This window comes from Tetrao urogallus, assembly GCF_951394365.1.
Source record: "Tetrao urogallus genome assembly, chromosome: 2".
In the NCBI taxonomy this organism is placed as follows: Eukaryota; Metazoa; Chordata; class Aves; order Galliformes; family Phasianidae; genus Tetrao; species Tetrao urogallus.
In genome coordinates this window covers 80,946,014-80,966,445 of record NC_136814.1, presented here as the reverse complement: position 1 = coordinate 80,966,445, position 20,432 = coordinate 80,946,014, and the positions used below count along the sequence as shown (strand labels likewise).

General features: G+C 38.0%; 1 protein-coding gene across 5 annotated transcripts in view; it reads left to right on the top strand.

Annotated features, from left to right (window-relative positions):
• The window catches only part of RIMS1 (regulating synaptic membrane exocytosis 1), a gene marked incomplete at both ends in the record, with an annotated part of 287,625 nt that overhangs the window by 122,029 nt on the left and 145,164 nt on the right, over window positions 1–20,432 (top strand). For all 5 annotated transcript variants that reach the window (XM_079550251.1, XM_079550253.1, XM_079550252.1 and 2 more), the window contains 2 exons: window positions 11,446–11,789; window positions 13,404–14,272. In XM_079550251.1, the coding sequence (XP_079406377.1) occupies window positions 11,446–11,789; window positions 13,404–14,272 (1,213 nt within the window). The remainder of the gene's footprint in view (window positions 1–11,445; window positions 11,790–13,403; window positions 14,273–20,432) is intronic.

Sequence of the window (20,432 nt, the reverse complement as noted above, 5' to 3'; positions counted from 1 at the left end):
TAAATCATCACTACACTATATGTCTTTTATTTGTTTAGGAAATACAAAGCCTCATTAGATATCTGAATATACAGGTAAGTGCAGTAGATCAGAATGATTCTATGATCATCTAGCAAAGTTCTGATCTCAGTTTTTGAACCTGTTTTTGTAACATTAGCTACATCAAATAATGAAATATCATTACTGTAATGCTCTGCACTGTTTTACGTCATCTTACCTTACTGAAACTCTCCTTTTTCCCTGTGTAATCTTCCAGTAGTACTGCAAATTCAGGATGATAACCTTTTGAAATTGATACCAGTGATGGTCTGTGAATTGGCTGTAACAGTGCATTGTTTGGTTTAAAAATTTTAAAAGTTTGGTTTAAAAATGTTTGATATTCTTATGCTGGCACGAATCTCCTATTGCTTTTTCCTGCCCCATTTTCCTTAACCTTGTCTTCTTAATCCATATTCAAACTCACAGTTGTTTATCCCTTTCTTGGTCACTCTGTAGTCTTTACTACCCTGAAAATCCAGTTTTCCTTGCCGAAAAGTATTGCTTTTCCCAATTAAAAAAAAAAATCTTAGATATCAACTCAAATTTGTTGTAGAACACTGATATTCTCTCTTCCCCTTCCTCAAATCTTCCATCCCAGATTTACTGAGATTCCTTTGTGCTCGAGCTTGATAGCACAGATAGCACAGACTTTACCAACTTAGCCTCAGACTCTGCACCTGGAGCAAGAGGTGGGAGAATTAAAAGAAAGGACCATGGACATCCCAGAAGGTAGGATCAACAAAGATGAAATGTAAAAACCCCAAACCAGAAACTTTGTCATTTTTTTGGTAGGGCCATAAAATAACATGTTGAGCCAACTCATATGGTATGTTGTGGTTTCTCCGGATGGTCTGGTAGCTATTTCAGAAGTGGAGGCCAGATTGCTGATCTTTGTAAGGCAGAATGTTGCACAAAAAAGTCTGTTTGTTTATGAGAAGCTTTAGTGATTATAACAAAGCAGGAAAGATACGCTTTCTGTACTACAAGTATTTGGTGTGTTTACCTACGTGATATAAATATAAAGCTAAAGTATTTTTAATTCTATGAAAAAAGCTACAAAGTTAAATGTGAGTCTGGGATAGATTGTGAATCATGAATGTATTTATTGTGTAGGACATAAGCCTACTTTGTGCTGTGCTGAAGCCCTTACTGGGCAGTACTAACTGTTGCAAAATACTTGCAAAATACTTGCCTATAGGTAGGTCCTGTGTTATACTTAACATCCCCCAAGTTCTATGTAGATATATTTCCACCATGATGATTTTTTTAAATTTCAGAACTGAATATGAATAATGTGAAAATATAGTGTGACTATTTAATCTGAATTTTACTCTTTCACTAAAAGTACACTTGCTTAAAAATATTAAAGCATGAAGGATCAAGCTGATAGTTTGCTTATAACTGTGTTTAAGCTTTCATTTCCAAGTTTGTCTGGGTTGTGTTTAATTTTGTATCTGTGTGTGATACCATAAATATCTTTAACAGATTAGTTAGGAAGAATTTCACATCTTTCTTTGCTTTCTGTCTTAGGAGAAGGGTGGTAAGGCCACTGGCTGCTGCAGGAGAAAGCTTACCATGTTGCCACCATCTATGTCACTGAATTGCATGCACATTAGAGGCCTGGTTTCATATCCTGATTGTAAGACTCTGACTTTAGGCTTCTTGTGGAATTGGAGATGTGGGAACTCTAAGCAAAAGTCGTCAGCTGGAGTTCCCTAGCATGGGATTTGGTGGGGAGCAGTGGGGAAATTATGGGTAAATAAAGCTGGTAGTCATCCACCTTGATTATTTGCCAGGCAGCATGTAGATAGGCAGTCAAAGTGGTTACAGAAAGCTCTGTCAAGTGGCACAGCAGAGATCACTACAGTGGGATTCTCCTGCAGTATGTCAAAAATTTGCTGTTTCTCCTCTCAAACAGAATGATTTTCGGTATTTGTTTGAACTGACAGATCTGTGTGCACTGCACAAGCTGCATTATGTTCCCTAGGCGTGTAGTTACTGTCATCTGTAAAAATCTTTATCCTAATGCAATTGTCACTCTGCTTGTCTATCTAGCTCATGAGATATTCCCACTGGGAATACTCTTGATTGCCAGCCGTCCCCTATTGCTTTTCATCCCTATTTTCACAGCCAGTAATGATCCTCTTGTTCCTCACAGCTCCTTGATTTCCACATTGTGTCTGTGCAGCTGTTACTCTCAGCCCCACTGTCTCCTCCTGTGGAACCAAGCAGTCTCTGTAAATTCTGCTCATCTGTGTCCATTGTTCTTTACCTTGAAGCGTCCCTGCAGACTAAGTTGCTCGGAATAGATCTTCTAGTCATCCCACAGTAGGTCACAGTGCCTGTCAAGACCAATATATTCTCCTGAATAACTCAATAGTGACATGCATTTCACAGATTGGGCACCTCTAATGCAGGTTTTAAATAGAGACTCTTGAGTCTAGAGGGAGCACTTTCAGCTGTTAAGACCTTCAACACAGAGTAAAGAAACATAACCTTTGAAATCTCTAGAGATCCATTTGTATGAGATAAATGTAAGACAAATTGGTTCTCACTAACTCATGCTGAAAGCCTTCAAGTACTCAGTCATTCCACGAGCATTTGGTGGTGGTAATCTTAAACTCTTGGATAGCTGAGAAAAGTAACTATCTTTATAGACTGTCATATGTCTGTTTTTTTAGACTGTCATATGGAAAATAAGTTGGCTTATTCACTTCAATGGGCTTTGCATTGACCCTGGCACAATTACAGTACTTTTCCAGCTCAGTAATTTTCAGATCTTATGCACTGTTTGGTTTAAGGCAGAAACTTATGTATGCTGTGGGGCTAAAGAGATGCAGCCATTCGAGTAGTGAAGTACTGCAAGCATAGAAATGGTTAATGTAGTTGCAGAACCACAGCGTGACAATATTTAAATTTCTCAATGCTTCACGCAGAATCACAAAATGGTTGGTCTTGGAATGGCACTCTGGAGTTCTTCTAGTCCAAATTCTTTCTCACAGAAAAGCAGAATGAGGTTGCCAGGGCCATGTACTGTTGGGTTTTGAATGCCTTCAAGGATGGCGTCAATAATATTATGTTTAAGTTTCTTTGAACTTGAGAATACAAAATGAAGATTGAGTTTATGCCCATCAAGTCACCTATGACCTCAATCAGTTGACTCACTTTCAAGTTCCTTTCAGAGTTCCTTCCAAGAGCTTTATTGACTCCAGGAACACTACTCTGCTGTTTACCTGTGTTTCCATTTTGACTTTTTTAAAAATTTCTTTACTTCTACACATATATCCAAATTATTTTGTCATAAAATATGTTCCATTCGATACAGAAATTCTCTCTTGCTTCTTTGTTTCTAATACAGTTTGTGTAAAAGAATATTTTTATAAAAGTTTGTGTAGAAGAGAATCACAGAAGTATAAATAATAATATTGTACTGCAACTCTCTGCAGAAAATATATACGCGCTCAAGCACTATTAATGATAATCTGGCTTTGTGCATTATTTTACTAAGCTTTGCAAAAATAGAAGTGAATATGTAGTGTGAAAAGCTTCTGGTTAGTTCTCTGAGCCTTTTGATTGACAACTAAAATTTGATACTAGTCCTAGCTGTAAGCTGTTTCATGCCATTTACCTTATTTTGTTGGAATTCTGTCATTTTTACTTTTTTTTTTTTCTGTGTTCCATGTATATCTGTAACTATGGAAACCATGAAGTGAATAAGAGTGCAGTTGATGCTTTTTTAGCTCATCAAGACAGCCAAATGTTCAAGTAATTAGGCAAAAGTTTTTTGTTGTTGTTTTTTTTTTCTTTTTAGGAAGGTTAGGAAAATGCAGAAAATAATTGATGAGATCATTATTTCTAGTGTATTCTAATGGTATATGATGAGGGAAGGTTGCTAAAAAACATGACTAGCAATTTACAGCTACTGCATTATCAGAAATAAATAAAGAAATTGACATTAATTCAGACAAGAGCAGTAAATTTAATAAAGAAGCTCATGTATTGATTCATTTATGAGGAAATCGTAAAGCTCTCTGAAGCTATGATTATTGTTGGTACTTAGAATTTTTCAGTTACCGAGGAAGTAAAAGTTCCAAAGTGGAATTAGATAGTATGGACAAAATAAAGAAGGAGTGAGCACTCCAATATGCAAAAGATGATCAGTTTTTTCCTCTTCAGGAGCTGTGGAGAAAGCAAACCATTGAGATGTTTCAGATTATTGATTTTCAGAAAAAAAAGTTGTATAAGCCTTATTGTGACCCATGGATGATTAATGACTATACTGTCTAACACTTAAGCTTTTTGAGGGTTAATCTTTGTTTCCAAAAACGAAATCCTTACGACAAGATGAAGACAGAGCAAATGATTAAAAATTCTTGAACCTCTTTGGTTTTTAGCCAGTTAGGATGAGTCATGCTTTCCTTCATTCCTTCATTCTCTTCTCCTGGTGCAGTAGCCTATTATGTCAGATTCTAAGTTTGGTAAATTTTTGATCGGTTTAGGTAGAAATAAAACTGGTTCTATCAAACTCAAAACTATTGCTGCGAGGAAGTTCGGATCCAAGGTTTCATAGATTTGCCCAAGACCTACTCTTGCTGTACAATCACAATTTTAACAGACTTATTTGCAGGTAGGGGGGATTTCAAGTTGTTGTAAATGTATTGGTGTGGATTTTTAAACAGAAACTCCGTCTTCTCCAATAGCAAACATGGTTTCTTCCTCACTTGAACTCCAAACGCATTCTCAGAGAAGTGCATTGTGATACTGACTGGATCCTGGCTATGTTTATTTTAGAGATATTTCATATGGTAACTTTATATTGCCTGAATTAATCACTTCCAGCAATCAGTTTACTGCAGCGTTATTCTAGAAATGTTTAATCTTTGTAGAAGTTGTCAGAAGCTTTCTGGAGGATTGGCAGCTGTATGTGAGAGCTTTTGGCAGCAATGCATGTGTAGGAAGTTGATTGTTTTTTATTTTATCTTAAGATGACTAGTAATGCTGTTTTAGCAGATATATCAACAAAACTGACATAAAAAGGACTTTTATTAACTGGACTTCTTGCTCCACTGTGCATTTTCTGTTTCTTTTTATGGACAGTTTGTAACTGTAGATTTAGAAACTTAGGATGGCAGGAGTATGATTTTTGAGATTCATATAGTGTTCAGTTACCTAAAAGTACACATTTGATACTGTTTGATGGCCTGTGGTACACGATACATGTATGTGGCTGGTAGATGTGCTATAACATTAGTGGCAGGCTTATTCCCTTTGAATTGGTCTGTGGCAGCCAGTTGGGATATGCTGACTTGTCTCTGGTGGCGCAAACCTAGGTTAAGCATGATGTTTCATTTTATTTCATCATGTCTGCTTGAGAGTTAGTGTGTTCTCGTTGGATCCTGTTGGCTGTGTTGACTAGATATCCATTGACAAAAATGAGAACTTAAGTAACTGTCATGCCAATAGACATTTCCATGTAAACACAGACATATTCCTGTCATCCTCAATTGTACACATGAGGATTGATTTGTAAAGTTAACTTTTCAGTTAACTGTGAAACGTGAGCAGAAATAGTATGTGAAACGCTATGTCTGGTACATGTGGGAAAATCTGGTGAGGTGGGCTTTTAAACATACCTCGTGGATGCTGTAAGTCAAATATCTGAGTGGCATTGCAGATTTTAAGATGACACATAGTCCCGTTAACAGTGGGTCCTCTTCTTTTAGGCATCTCTTGAAGTGCAGTTGCTATGTGTATTCTGTGATGGTGATAAAAGATTGCACTGGGGTGTTTACAGGGCATTTACAAAGGTGCCTTTTTTTTTTTTTTTCCTTGAAATTTATAAGGATATAATCTCATGAAAACTTCTGTGCCTATGCAAAATGTGATTGCATTTGTCCTCTGGTGTAAAATAGTGTTGGAGTGTGAGGAGAAAAGGGGGAAGAAACCAATCAGCTGTTGGCATAAGCTGCCTCATTTTCTTGGAAAGTTGGGATAAAAATATCTAGCAGAAATCCTAGTTTATGAAACAAGTCTGCTCTGCGCAGAGTGGAAGAACAGGGAGTGCTAATATGGTGATATATCACAGTCCTGAAATGGCTGAGCCCCTTATGTCTGATGAGCATCAGTGTGAGCAAAGCAGTCCCCTCCCTGCTCAAAGAGGCAAGAAATAGAATTAATTGTCCTCTTGACCTGTTGATCTGGAGGGGAGGCTGCAGCAAGAGCAAGACCTAGATTCCTAGGTTACTTCTGGCACTAACGAATTAGATATACTCTGGGTCTGCTCTGAGCTGGTAAACTGACAGAAAGCTACGTGACTTACTGTTGGTCTTCTGCCCACTAGTACTTCCTCATCAGTTAAGTTTTCTTGGTGGTTTTTGAGCTGGAGTGTTCCGGAGATCATCTCCAGGAGACAATTAACATGCAGCCACCTTGCTTTGAAGATCCTAGTATAAGTGCAGATTGTTTTGTGTCGTTTTGCTTCAGTGCTCAAAAATGTTTGTGTAAGCATAATGTGCTGGTATTTGAGATGTTTTAAGATGTAGTTTTCTAAGAGATGGTAAGCCACTGCGTTGGAGAAACATCTTTTCTCCATTTGACTCAATTTTTGATAACGTTATTTTAATTGCTCATCATATCCCTCCAAGAGAAAGATCGCTGAGACAAAAAATTAACCCAGCTAAAAAAATGCAGATTAATTTCTACTGTGTTTTTAAGTTCAGCTGGTTATTTTGACCTGACAGTCAAAGGAGAAGATGCAGTGGATTGTGTGATATGGTGAAGATGGAAGCAAGGAAGGGAGAGGACAAACTGGGATAGGGAGAAAGAAGAGCAAGTAAGGGGAAAAATGGTGAGAAAACCTTCAATTTTGGTGATTGAGAGACATTGGAGGTAATCAGCTGCCCACATAATTTCGAAAAATTTATTTAATGAATGCTTGTTTTCACAAGCACATTCTCATTAGAAAGATACAATTGTTTGCTTATTTAGAGTTTGGACTTCTGAATGTAAGCATTGAAATAGACTTTCAGTTTCATTTCTTTATGTTTTCATGGAGTGTAGGAGTTACAACCCTTTTGCTACTGTTTTATTACAGGATTCAATTTGATGTAGTAGGAGATGAATGCAGTGCTTCTTACTGATTTGTTTGCTGCTTCTTTTCTGTAACCTGAGAAAAATGAAGTGTTATGTAGTTTAACTCAATTGTATGAATGGAAAGTATCATGAGATAAAAATCGATAGCATTTCTTCCCTCTGACTTTAAAGCAACGGTGTAGGATGGTGGCACAGTTCTGCTGAAGTTAATGGAGTCTGTAGCAGAGAAAAGGGTCTGCCTAATTAGATCTGCTTGAAACAACTAGTGTCTTCTAGAGGTATATAGAAGAAGGTGGCTAAAGAGCCACAAACAAAATAAACACAATAAACAGAAAAGGCATTGTGTAGACATCTTTCAGAAGGGAAATAATTCTGATAGCATGAAGGTTCAGTATAGTCTGCCTTGTGGCCTGCTATATTAATGCACCTAATTATACCTAATTTCTTGTGTGTAGATGAAGCAGGATGTATGGGTGTTTGTGAAATTGTGAGTTTGCCATTTCTGAACTCGTAAAGGGTGAAGGATTGTACTCACAATGAAGCCTCATAAGTGTCTGGGCTTGGGTAAAGAATTCTGGGGAGTTCACAGCAACTTCAGTGTGAGTTTGGAGGCGCACAGATTTGGTATAAGATTTGTTTCCCTTCTAGTGCATGTTTGGAATGAAGACTACAAATTAGAATATGAAAGAAAAAGCCTTTTTCACTCTAAAATACAGTTTTAAAATATTTAATCATAAAGAAGTGTTCTTATTTTCATAATTGAAAATGCTCTTTTTCTCTGTGTGCATGGTTGTATATATTGTTTACTATGGGCTCTTTCAAGTTGGAATTTCATGTTGTGTTAGTACAGGAATACTGTTCCTACTCATTGTGGATCACCAGTACCTGTAAGAGTAAGTTTGAGGAATATTTTTTTCTGTGAATGAAATAACCCATATTCCACTTGAAGGCAAGCATGGAATCCCTCTAGCATGTTTTCACGCAGCCTGTGAAGTTTTTGACGTGAATCTGTGTGGGAATTGACCCACCTCTGCTGAGTTCTGTATGTGCCACATTGTTTCTGTTGTGTAGCAGTAAAGCAGTAGATCCCTTTGCTGTGCAGTGCGAATGAACATTTTCCTGAGCTGTGCACATGAACTGTTTGGATGAGGAGCACCCCTTTCTTGGTTCACTTAAATAGCTTTGTGTGCAGCTGTGTGTTTATAAACCAGCCACAAACCCAATAACAACAAAAATAAAAAACCAAAAAAAAAAAAACCTCTATACATGTCTTGATTGACTCACTATAGTGCTGCATCAGAGCTCACCATCCAGAAAAAAGTAAGCAAACTACTTTTGACCTGACAGGCCAGAGGAAAATAGATAATCTAACACCCTTCATTTTACTGATGCATTGCATGGAGGCCCAGAAGCTACATTAGAGAACTGTAATCCTTCATCAGAGCATTTGTTTGGTTGCCTAACATCTGTGGATTGTTAAGATAAGTTATTACACAGACCTGCTTTCGTTTAGATTAGTTTGGATCACATCCCAGTATATTCAATCAGGATATAATTCCTGCATGCTGCTAAATTGCTTGCTCCACATACTTCTCTAAAAATGTTTTTCAATATACAGTTTTTATTTCTAAAAATGGTTTTATGTATACAGTTTTATCACTGAAACTGTTATAGCACCTCAAGTTTTTGTGTTTTTATTATTATTATTTTATTTCATTTTAAAGAAAAGCTCTTTCATTTTTTCTTTTGGTCTGAATATATCTCAAGGCAAATGTAGCATTTGTTAAGTCCTAAAGAGAATCCTGAAGAGGGATGGTAGTGTAGCTTCTTGTGAGTATAATGCCGATATTCTGTGTGTGCAGTCTGTGGTGATGGGTTTGTATTTTGTGTCTAAATTGTGCTATTTAAAGACATGAGGAAATGCTTTCTTTGTACTTAGATGTCTAGTATTTCTTTTTGTATTCTGTTTTTATTTGTATCTATTTGCGCATTGGCAGTTCCTATTTGTTTGGATTTTATAGTAGTTTTGTAAAACTAATTAAAATATCAAAGTGATTATGTAAATTAATGATAATTTTTGACGTTTATTACATGATTTTATACATATTTTAAATGATAAAATACATTAAATTGTAAATGAAGTCTGTTACTCCTTTAAAGTACTGGTGCATACTTGCATCCACATGAAAGAAAATAAGAATATTTGAATTTGATATTAGTATTCCTTACCATTCCTTTAAACAAGCTTCGCTTTGTTAAATTTTTCATAAGTCTTTTTCAACTTTCCCTCTGAGTCAGTGATATGTAGGCCATGCCATATTTTTTATTAATGGCTTGAGTTTATAGCACCAACATAAATTTTACACATAAATGTGTGTGCATGCACACACTTGCTGTCTAATGAGGTAAGTTTTTTCAGAGCCTATAAAGGCATTTCTGCGTGTGAAAGTTCTTTTTCCTTTTAGCCTTGCTGGTATTTTGAATACCTATAATAATAATATCAGACTGAAATCTATTCTGCTAATACAGTTTGATAACCAGAATTGCTGTTTTGAGATGTGTTCTAGATTAAGGAAATAGAATATTTTGGAATGAGGGTGTTTTCTCTTCAAGGGCCAGTATTTGTTTTGATGAATTTGCTACTCCTCTTGTCCTACTGAGAGTTATCTATCCATTTTTGACGTAAGACGTATCTTTTTTTTGCTGGAATAATTGTAGCTTTTTTTTTTTCTTTCTTTCTTTTCTTTTTTTCTTTTTAATTAATTGAAGTTTTTAAATTAGTATTTTACTATCCTTCCTACGTAGAAGAAATGTAATGGTCCAGATGCAGGGAAAAGTCTGAGTCTTCTCAGTGTGGTTTGGTCAAACAGTAGAGAGATGGTGTTGGAAGTTGTAATGTATTCTTCACACCTAAACGGATAGTTTAAAACAATCTGTTCTAGGGTATTTTATAAATAAATCTCTGTTATCTTATATGTGTTAAATGTCTAAAATTTTGATTTTACCATAGAAGGCATGTGCTTCCTTCCAAGCTAGAGAATAACTGCTTGCTGCCAGAGCTTTGTCCTGCTGTAGTTTCCTCCCTGTATAATAATATAAATATGTATGTATAATATATTTATATTCATAATATATTTATATATATTTATACATAAATATATTTATAAATAATCCCTGTTATGATTATTTTTCTGTTTTTTTTCATTCTAACTGTTGTATCATTTTACCACAGTTGTATCATCCCTATGTTGACACAAAATAATTTAAACGTTTTTCACTCATTCCTTTACTTCTTTCCACATTCAACTCAGTTTTTTTTTTCCATTTTCCTCTTTAGTTTTCAACCTTACTTTCCTTTCATCTCTAGCTTTATTTCTGAAAAAATTCCTACCTCATGTATTCTGTATGCATTTTGTGTTTGTTCTTCACTTCAAACGCTCTTTTTGTCCCATCTACTAAAAAGAAAAAAAAATTAAAAAAATCCCAGACTTCATTCTGCTCAAGAATCTTTTATTTTTTTGCTGGTGATTCATTCTTGCATTTAAGATTGTGTTCTGTAGTGTGTAGACCTGAAATGTCCAGTCTTGCTCTATTGTATGTGCTCTGATTACCTCTGTGTCTGAAACTTAAGCAAAAATCCTATGCAGCACCACTGATGAATTCAGCTTAATTGTGATTGTCAGGTCTTTGTTTGTTTGCTTATGATTTATCACTGTAAATCAGAGAGATGGTTTTTGGTCCTTTTGAAGTAGTACAAAATATGATACTGTTGGTGCATTGAGTTCTCTATTAGTAGGTTTTATATAGGTCCTTCCTTACATTTCTGGTAAGTAGCTGTTGTGGACGTAGCTAAATGTACATGCAGTAAATGTTGAGTTTATTTATGGAATAATGTTATGTGGTACAAAGAAAAATTAAAGGGAAATTCTGTGTCAGTTTCTGTGGCAGTGGCTGGACGAGCAACTGGGCAGAGCTCTGTCAACCAGTTCCAGGTTTTGCCCAGCCTGGTGGACCTCACCACAGCCAGCATATAGTCACTTTGAATCGAGGGAGCTGGGGCTGGGCTGAGGAGGGTTGCTATACTGGCATATATTGACAGCATATTTTGGAGAAGCTTGCAGAGCATGTGCCTGTAGGATGCCTGGCTCTGGCCAGTGCAGGTAGCGCTTGGAGAAGCATGTTTGAGCACTGGCATGAGCACAAACCTCATCAGTTTAGAGGAAATGGGAGGCCGTAGCTGACCATGACAGAGTGAGCATGTGCTCCTGGGTCTGAGGGATAGCTGCACTGACTCTTCTTGTTGTCTTTAACTAGGTTATGTGGGTATGCAATTTATGTCGAAAGCAACAAGAAATCTTAACAAAATCCGGAGCGTGGTTTTTTGGAAGTGGACCACAGCCATCACCCAGCCAGGATGGAACACTGAGTGATACGGCAACTGGTGCAAGCTCTGATGCACCGAGAGAAAAGAAAGCCAGGCTTCAAGAGAGGTCAAGATCACAGACTCCTTTAAGCACAGCAGCTGCCTCATCACAGGAGATCTCTCCTTCCACTGTTCAATCCGATCAGAGGAAAGGAGCTGAAGTATCGCAGCCAGCTATGGGCCTGGAGCAAAAGCAAGTTTCATCAAGGTCTAGAAGTGAGCCTCCAAGAGAGAGGTAAGGTTTTCTGCATTCGCAGAACCTCACAGTTATAATACTAGTGCCACAGCGTTACACAGGGCTTTTGGCTGGTCTGTATGTGAGTCTAGAGCCATGCAGGGATGAATTGATTCACTTACCAGGAAAGGATTAAGTGTACATAAGCAAATACATCATCTGAAGTGTGTTGTTTTTTTTTTTTTTGGGGGGGGGGGGATTATTTTTTTTTTTGAGCAACAGAAGTGGAGGGGAAGAGAGAAAGTAAATAAGTGTTTTTTTAAAGCATATTTTGACATACACTTTTAATATTGAATATTGAACATTCATGAAGAACAATGATTGCACCATCTTGAAGTCAAAGTAAATTGTTTGAAAAACTGAAGCCAGCAAGAAAAACTATTATATATTTTAAAGGGGGGGGGTATAAGAAAAAGGGACACAGACTCTTCATCAGGGGTCTGTTGTAACAGGACAAGGGGAAATGGTTTCAAACTAAAAGAGAGAAGATTTAGATTGGATATAAGGAAAATGGTTTTTATACAATAAGGGTGGTGAGACATTGGAACAGGTTGTCCAGAGAGGTGGTGGATCCCCCTTCCCTGGAATCATTTAAGGCCAGGCTGGACAGGGCTCGGGGCTACCTGATGTAGCTGTAGGTGTCCCTGTTCACTGCAGGGGAGTTGGACCAGATGGCCTTTTCAAAGGTCCCTTGCAACCCAAATGATTCTATGATTCTATATTTTAAGTGGCTAAATGAGTAAATTCCTGATCTGCACTGGTTATAATGAACTGGGTGAAGAATGTCAAATGAAGGGAGGATAATGTAATGAATCACTTACTGCTCTTTTGGCTGCTGACTGCCAGATGATGGAGCAAATGAGGAGGGGCCCTGTGGCAACAAAATAAGATTATACTGTGGTAGATTCTCCCTTGAATAAAAAAATTCATCATACTTTCCATGGCTTTTCGAGCTGAAAAATTAATGAGGAAGGATGGCTAGTAACCTATTGTGTGGTTAAGGTCAGTGCTAATTTAACAGGAGCAAAACTCCAGTTAGGATTATGCATAGGTAATAATAGCAACCAATACCTGATGCCTTCCCCTGATTCTGTTCACTCTTTCTTCCCCAAAGTTGAGAAGGGCCACAGAGCAGTCATCATGCAGTTGAAGGACACTTTTAATGCATCAAAAGGATTTCTGTTTCTGCTTTGCTATCCAAAAATGAGATGTCTGTATCAATAATGCAATAACAATGTCCTCTACTTTTTACTGAGACTTTCAAAGGAAGTCCAATGCTTTTGAATGGGGAACACTAGTGATGAGCCAGCATATTGCCAACAGCTCATGAAGAAGACAATGGAGGAAAAAAGCGGACAGGGTCTTAACTTGGATCATATGCATCTTTGACTGTCCCATAGAGTACATATGTGGAAAATCTATGATACGTAATCCGAAAATGTATCGATGTGGAAGGAAAGAGGAAAGGAAGGCTCGGTGCCACAAAATCAGTCCTATTGGCTTTGGCTTGGCGCTGTATATTGGAATATCACTGTATGTGTATTGCAGTATTTTATGCAAGTATTCATTTGTGCATTAATTTTTTCAAATTACCGTATTCCTTTTTCATTGTAGGAAGAAGACGTTGGTTTCAGACCAGAATGGCAAAGTTGTAAAGGGTGAGCGTAAGCGTGTGCCAAAAGCCTCACTTCAAAAAGAAGGACCAGCAGGTGATAGGGAACGTAAAGAAAGGCATGAAAATAGAAGACTGGAAAAAGGGAAGTCACAAGACTATCCCGACTTGCCAGAAAAACTTGAGGAAGGCAAAGTGCCTGATGATGAAAAACAAAGGAAGGAAGATGAATATCATACTCGGTACAGGAGTGACCCCAATCTGGCAAGATACCCTGTTAAACCACATCCTGAGGAACAGCAAATGCGCATGCATGCCAAGGTTTCTAAAGCACGGCATGAGAGAAGACACAGTGATGTAGCTTTGCCACACACAGAAATGGAGGAAGCGGAGGTACCTGAGAATAACTTAGGAAAACGCTCACAATTACAGGGAACTCAGGACAGAAAATCTCTTGTGGAAACTCAGAGGTCGTACTCTATAGACAGAACAGGTGATGTAAGAATTTCTGTTTCTAAACAATTCACTAATCATAGTCCACCAACTCCCAGGCATAGTCCAGTTCCCATAGAACACGTAGAATACAAGAACCACGATACCTTTAAAAAACAGAGCCGCCTTGATCCTAGCTCTGCTATTCTCATGCGAAAAGCAAAGCGGGAGAAAATGGAGACCATGCTAAGGAATGATTCCCTTAGCTCTGACCAGTCGGAATCAGTGCGGCCATCCCCTCCAAAGCCTCATAGAGCAAAAAGAGGCGGAAAGAAAAGGCAGATGTCAGTTAGTAGCTCAGAGGAAGAAGGGGCATCAACACCAGAATATACTAGCTGTGAAGATGTGGAGATAGAAAGTGAAAGTGTCAGTGAAAAAGGTAAGGACCTTTATCTATATTATGCACATGGCCATGGTTTTGGGGAAAAAAAAAAAAAGAACAAACCAAAAACCAACAGCTGTATGTTACTCTCTCTTTTGCCTCATTTTTGAACATACACCTTTGTTTCTCCCCTTCCTGTTTTTGGTTTTTTTTTTTTTTTTTTTTCAGCTGAGAAGTTTCTTATACTTGTTTACATTTGGTTTGCAATGTTTCCTTTTGCATTTTTAGATGAGGTTGTTACAAAGTAGTATGAACTGATGACTGCTAATTTTCTTCCCTCTTTGACAAGAACGGTTACAGTTTAACAGTTCTAGTTTATTCTGTTGATGACATTTGTACAGTTGGTCGTTGCTTTGTCCTTTTGCCTCTCTGCAGAATAATTTTCTTTGAATGAATTGAAGTTGAAAATGAGTTCTGTAACAATCTGAGAACGTTGTGAAGTGTCATAACCTTACTTATACCCCTCAGTTTTAACGTATGAGACATTTTAAGACATTTTTTAAAATATCAAAGATCTTTTAGTTTACTGTTAACAGTGATAGACTATACAGCACAGAGAATTTTATACAGGAAAGAGAACTACCTTACCTATTGTCTAGATGATTTTGATCTGAAGTTTACAAGTTTGCCTATGTTCTGTTACTTCAGTTTGACTTTGTGTTGCTGGTAACCCTTAGCAGTGAGGATTTGGTGTAGTCCACTGCATACTTGTAAGCAAAGCCTTTCTTCTTGCTAAAGAGGTTAATCGAATTTATGAATGGTGAGTAGATAAAATTAGGATCACCAGGAAAGGCTGTGATAGATTACTGTCTGGTTTGTAACTGCAGCTTGTCTTGAAGTGGCATTATATGGAGCTGAATACTTTCTGTATCTCTCTGGAAGCAGTAGCTGGCTCTTTAACTATCTGTGTTTGTAACTTGAAAGGTTTCTGCAGGTGTTCATACTCAAAATGCCAATGGCATATCTGCATTCCCTTTTATATCCTGGCATGTCTTTGATTCAGATATGCTAATCTGTCTGTCTGTCTTTATCTGATGTTGTAGTCTCCTGACATCCCTGTATGCATATTAGAAGACATCTGTTTTCCACCCCATCTGAAAAACTGTTTGTTTAACTATAAGTATAAACTTTTCCATTCAAAATAAGGAGGCTTGTTTTTCTGCTCATTTTTAAGGAGAAGAGGCGGTGAACTTGCCCATGAAGTCTTGGTCCACTTACATATTAAAAAAAAAACAGAAAGAAAGAAGAATAAAATCTAAAGAAAGCAAAAGAAAAGAAAAAAAAACAACAACTCTTTTTGCATGTGAATGATGTTTGGAAATGTTGTGGAGTTTGAATCCTTCAAGTTACTCAAAGCCTAAATGTAGAAGGCCTTGAGCAACCTATTCTAGTTTGCTCTAGTTGACTCCACTTGAAGCAAAGGGATTTGAACTGGGGACCTCAGAGATCCCTTCGTGTGAATGTATGTCTATGCAATACATTAATACCAGAAGGGTATCTTTGCATTTATTAGGCATGATGTAAAGCTCTTATGTTTTTTGTTTGGTTGTTTGCTTTTTTGCCCAATTATTTTTAGAATTAATTTTTCATCAGTTCTTGAAATAACCTGCAGTATTTTCTGAGGACAGATGGAAAGGCAGGACATTCTTACTAAGAAAACCTTTTAGAAATCTTTTCATATATTAAAGTGAAAAAAAATATATTCTTCAGTAGTTATTAAGAGGACTCAAAATGATGAAAAAATACCGCTATTATAACTGTGATCAGAAACCCATCCCCTGTGATTTAACAGCATAATCAAAGCACAGTTTCATCCACCATTCCATTAGTGCTTTGCTGATAGTGTGTGAGAGTTACTACATAGGTCCTTAGTTGTAGCTCTTTAGTTTGTAAGCCCTGAGGGGTCTGGACTTCATTCTCTCCTCTAAGTCACCAACTCTGTCAGAAATCTGGTGCCAAAATAATACAATATAAATGGATTTAGAGTGATAGAATTATTCCACATAAATTTTGAACTTTGTTAAACCTTACCAATAAATCCACTACACAAACTGCTTGTAGCCCTCTAGACTCTTAGATACAGCAACTGTTAGAGAACTATTACTTTTTGTTGTTGTTGTTGTTGTTTTTTGGCAACAGTCAAATTAGCTAAATCTTACAGGGAACTTGATAAACTTGAAAAGTGGGCCCTTCTGAACCTAGTGATGTTCAACAAAGTGCAAGTTTTTGCACTTGGGTCAAGGCAATCCCAGATATGGATACGAACTGGGAGAAGAGCTTCATGAGACTAACCCTGCTGAGAAGGACATGGGGTCCTGGTTAATGAAAAAGTTAGCATGAGCCAGCAGTGTGCACTTGCAGTCTGGAAGGCCGATGGTATCCTGGGCTTCATCAGAAGAGGAGTGGCCAGCAGGGTGAGGGAGGTGATTGTCTGCATCTAGTCTGCCCTTATGAGGCCCCATCTGGAGTACTGCATCCAGGTCTGAGGCACCCAGCATAGGAAAGATGTGGAGCTGTTCTGGGTCCAGAGGAGGGCCATGAGGATAATCCAAGGGCTGTAGCAGCTCTCCTATGAAGACAGGCTGAAGGAGCTGGCCTTGTTCAGCCTGGATTAGAGAAAGGTGTGGGAAGACCTCATTGCGGTCTTCCAATATTTAAGATGAGCTTATAATCAGGAGAGAAATCTACTTTTTACTTGAGTATATACTGATAGGATGAGAGGGAATGGTTTTTAAACTGAAGGAGGGCAAGTTTAGATTAGCTGTTTGGGAAGTTTTTAACAGGGAGTGGTGAGGTGCAGGAACAGGTTGCCCGGAGAGATTTGAATGCTCTATCTCTGGAGGTGTTTAAAGCCAGGCTGGATGGGGCCCTGGGCAATGTGATCTAATACCTAATCTAGCAGCTGGCAACCCTGCATGTGGCAGGGGATCGGAACCTGAAGATTCTTGAAGTCCCCTCCAACTCAAGCCATTCTGTTATTCTATGATTCCATGATTCTATGACTTTTTTTTTTCCTTTTTCAGTACGAGCCATTTGGTTCAAATATGTAACACAGTTCATAGTTGTTTTTGTTGAAGCTGAACAGATAACTTACAAACAGTATTAGATGAAATGATTTAGGAACCCAGCTGTGAGATTTATTTCCTGATGCATGTTAACTAGAGGTTTTAATTTTCATTGTCGAGATGAGTTGAATGTGATATGGGAGACTTCACAATTTTTATCCAAGTACCTTAATTCTCCATGAAATATCTCTGCATTAGCCTGTCTTCTGAGCATAAAAAAAAACTTCTGGAAATGTAATTTAACAAGTTCATCACTCATAATTATTTAATATAGATTACTTCAAAATGACCTTTACTTTCCAGAAAATAAATGCCTTTGAGAATCCAATGCAATTTTATATCTTTGGTGGAGGACTCAAAAAGTTATGTAGCATTTTTCTATTTTTCATTGGCTGATGAAGGCTTCGCTACCATTCAACAAGACCAGCACAGATTGGAGAGTTGTGTAGGGAGGGACCTGATGAGGTTTAACAAGAGCAAGTGTAGAGTGTTGCCCCTGGGGAGGAATAACCACATACATAGGTTATTATATGGGTTATATGACCTGCTGGAGAGGAACTCTGTGGTAAAAGACTGGGAGTCCTGGTGGAGAACAGGTTGACCATGAGCCAACAGTGTGTCCCTGTGGCCAAGAAAGTCAATGGTATCCTGGGTGCATTACAAAAAGTTTGTGGCCAGCAGGTGAAGGGAGGTGATCTTCCTCTACTCTGCCCTGGTGAGGTCACATTTGGAGTACTGTGTCTGGATCTGAGCTCCCCGGTTTAAAAAAGACAGGGATCTCCTAGAAGTAGTCCGATGGAAGGCCATCAAGATGATAGAAGGCTGGAGCCTAGGGAAAACAATGCTGAGAGGGGATCTGATCAATGTTCTTAAATATCTCAAGGGAGGTGGGAGGCAAATGGATGAGGCTTCTTAGTGGTGCACTAGGAGGTGCAATAGGAGGAGTAATAGCCTATAACTTGAACATAGGATGTTTCATACAAGCATGAGGAAAAAGTTTATGGGTAAGGATTGCTCAGAGAGGCTGTGCACCTTTCCACCTTCTATGGAAATATTCAAGACCCAACTGGATGCCTATTTGTGTGACCCACTGTAGGGTACCTGCTTTGGCAGGGAGATTGGACACGATATCTCTTGAGATCCCTTCCAACCTGAGATTCTGTGAACTGTTTAGCAGTGTCCAAAACTGTTATCTAAGATTTCCTTTTAAAAAATACTTCACCCTTTAGAAGACATTATTAGTGTTTGCTGTTAATCATTTTTATTTTATTATTAATACAGGCTGTAGGAATTCTTATTCTTAAATCCGTAATAGTTGAGCATTATATGTAACACCAACCTAGGAAGGCAAAAGGAGTCCTCTTAGGAAGCATAAACTGCATTTATACTCTCTGTGTAGACTTATTGGGATCGTATAAACCAGGCACTTACAAATGCAATCCAGACCTAATTTTAAAACAGAACATCTTCTGCCTAATGTCATCCGTGCAGAGTTCTAATCAGATTTGGTGCAAATTGAATGAAAACCCTATTCTTCTAAAGTCCTACGTAAGTTCTTATTTCTAAACTAATTGATTCGTGTGCTGACAAGTTTGTGCTTAACTTTTTATCCCACTGTAGTTACAACAGATGTTTTCAACTTCTGAGGAGATGCTGAAAACTGCTCATGTGCTTTAATGTAAATAGGTGTAATGCTTTCACATTTTGCATAGTCATTTTTTTCTGTTTGCTTAAATGTGCATTTTGTTCACATGGTTGAGGCTTGAAAATATGCTTCATAATTAGGTGTTGATGGCAAACTGGAAGGAACCTAAGTAAAGCTCACTTTGTGTTACTCGCAACCTTGTGAAGTCTGCAGTAGGGCTTTGTGCTGGGGGTGCTCCTGGTGGAAGGAGGCAGAAATCCAACCCTTGCCCCACCAATTTCTTCTATAATGCTGGCATCCAAAGTAGGGCATGCGGCAGGGTGTATAAATGGGCTGAAAAAAGCGTCAATCACAGAAAGGCTGCAGAGAAGAGGAGGCTCTTTTTATATGTTCTTAGCTGAGTATTTTCACGTAGGTATTTTAAATCTGTAATGTAGGCAAGTCAAGTCCTACTGTAACATCTGCTGGTGTATTTTTACATCTGTTCACTGGGAGAGTTGGGCATGAAGTTTTAAAATGAGTGGAATTTGTTTAAATCTGTGACTGAGCTTTAACTTCAAGTAAAATACTCTTGCTATGGAGATTACTAGTTCTTAAAAGTTAGTTCCAACTTACGTTCTGCAAATCTGCATCTGATTTGGATTTTAATGAAACTCCAATCTAGCTCTAGTTTCAGAATTTTGATCGGTGTTAAACTATTCAGTACAATTAGTACTCTGTACTTTTGAGTAGCTGAAATTACGTATAACTCCATAGCCATTATAAGTAAGTGCTTGTTAAATTAGTGTTGGACAGTGAGAAATCTGTTCTGTGTACTTGCAATTAAGTAAAGTGCATGCATGCATATGCCAATGAAACAAGCTGAACATAACTAGAAAAAAAGGTCCCAACGCTTCACTGAGATACATAGCCATGTAACTGGCAGTGTTGCAGCAGATATGTGACTGAATTCTCCTGGTAAAGCATTTTTGCTAGTTTTCTGTAAGAAGGTTGTGAACTGCTGTAAGCTTACATCAAAACTCCCGAGACAACAGGCAATTTGATGTTCTCTACAGGCTCAGGCTGTATGTAAAATACAGGGTGGGAATGACTTGCACTTAGAGAAAAAACAAAGCCCATAAAAATAACTCACAAACTCAAATTCAAGTAGATAAAGATTCTTCTGGGTGTTCACTCTTTCTGACAATTTTTATGTAAACTCAGTGAGCCTTGTCACCATGCCCAGGTAGGTTTAGTTATCTCTCTTGGGGCAGGCACACGGAGTTGCCAGTAGTGCTGAAGCAGAGCTTGTGGAAGGACAGAACTGCCCCCAGGCAACAGGAATGGAGAGGGGCTCTTAGGAGTAGGTTCAGCTGCTATGGGATCTTTTCCCACTGACAAGATGCTCTCAGATCAGCTGTACACGAAGTTGATTAATCTGTTCCAGTTACCCAGTTTTACGTATCAC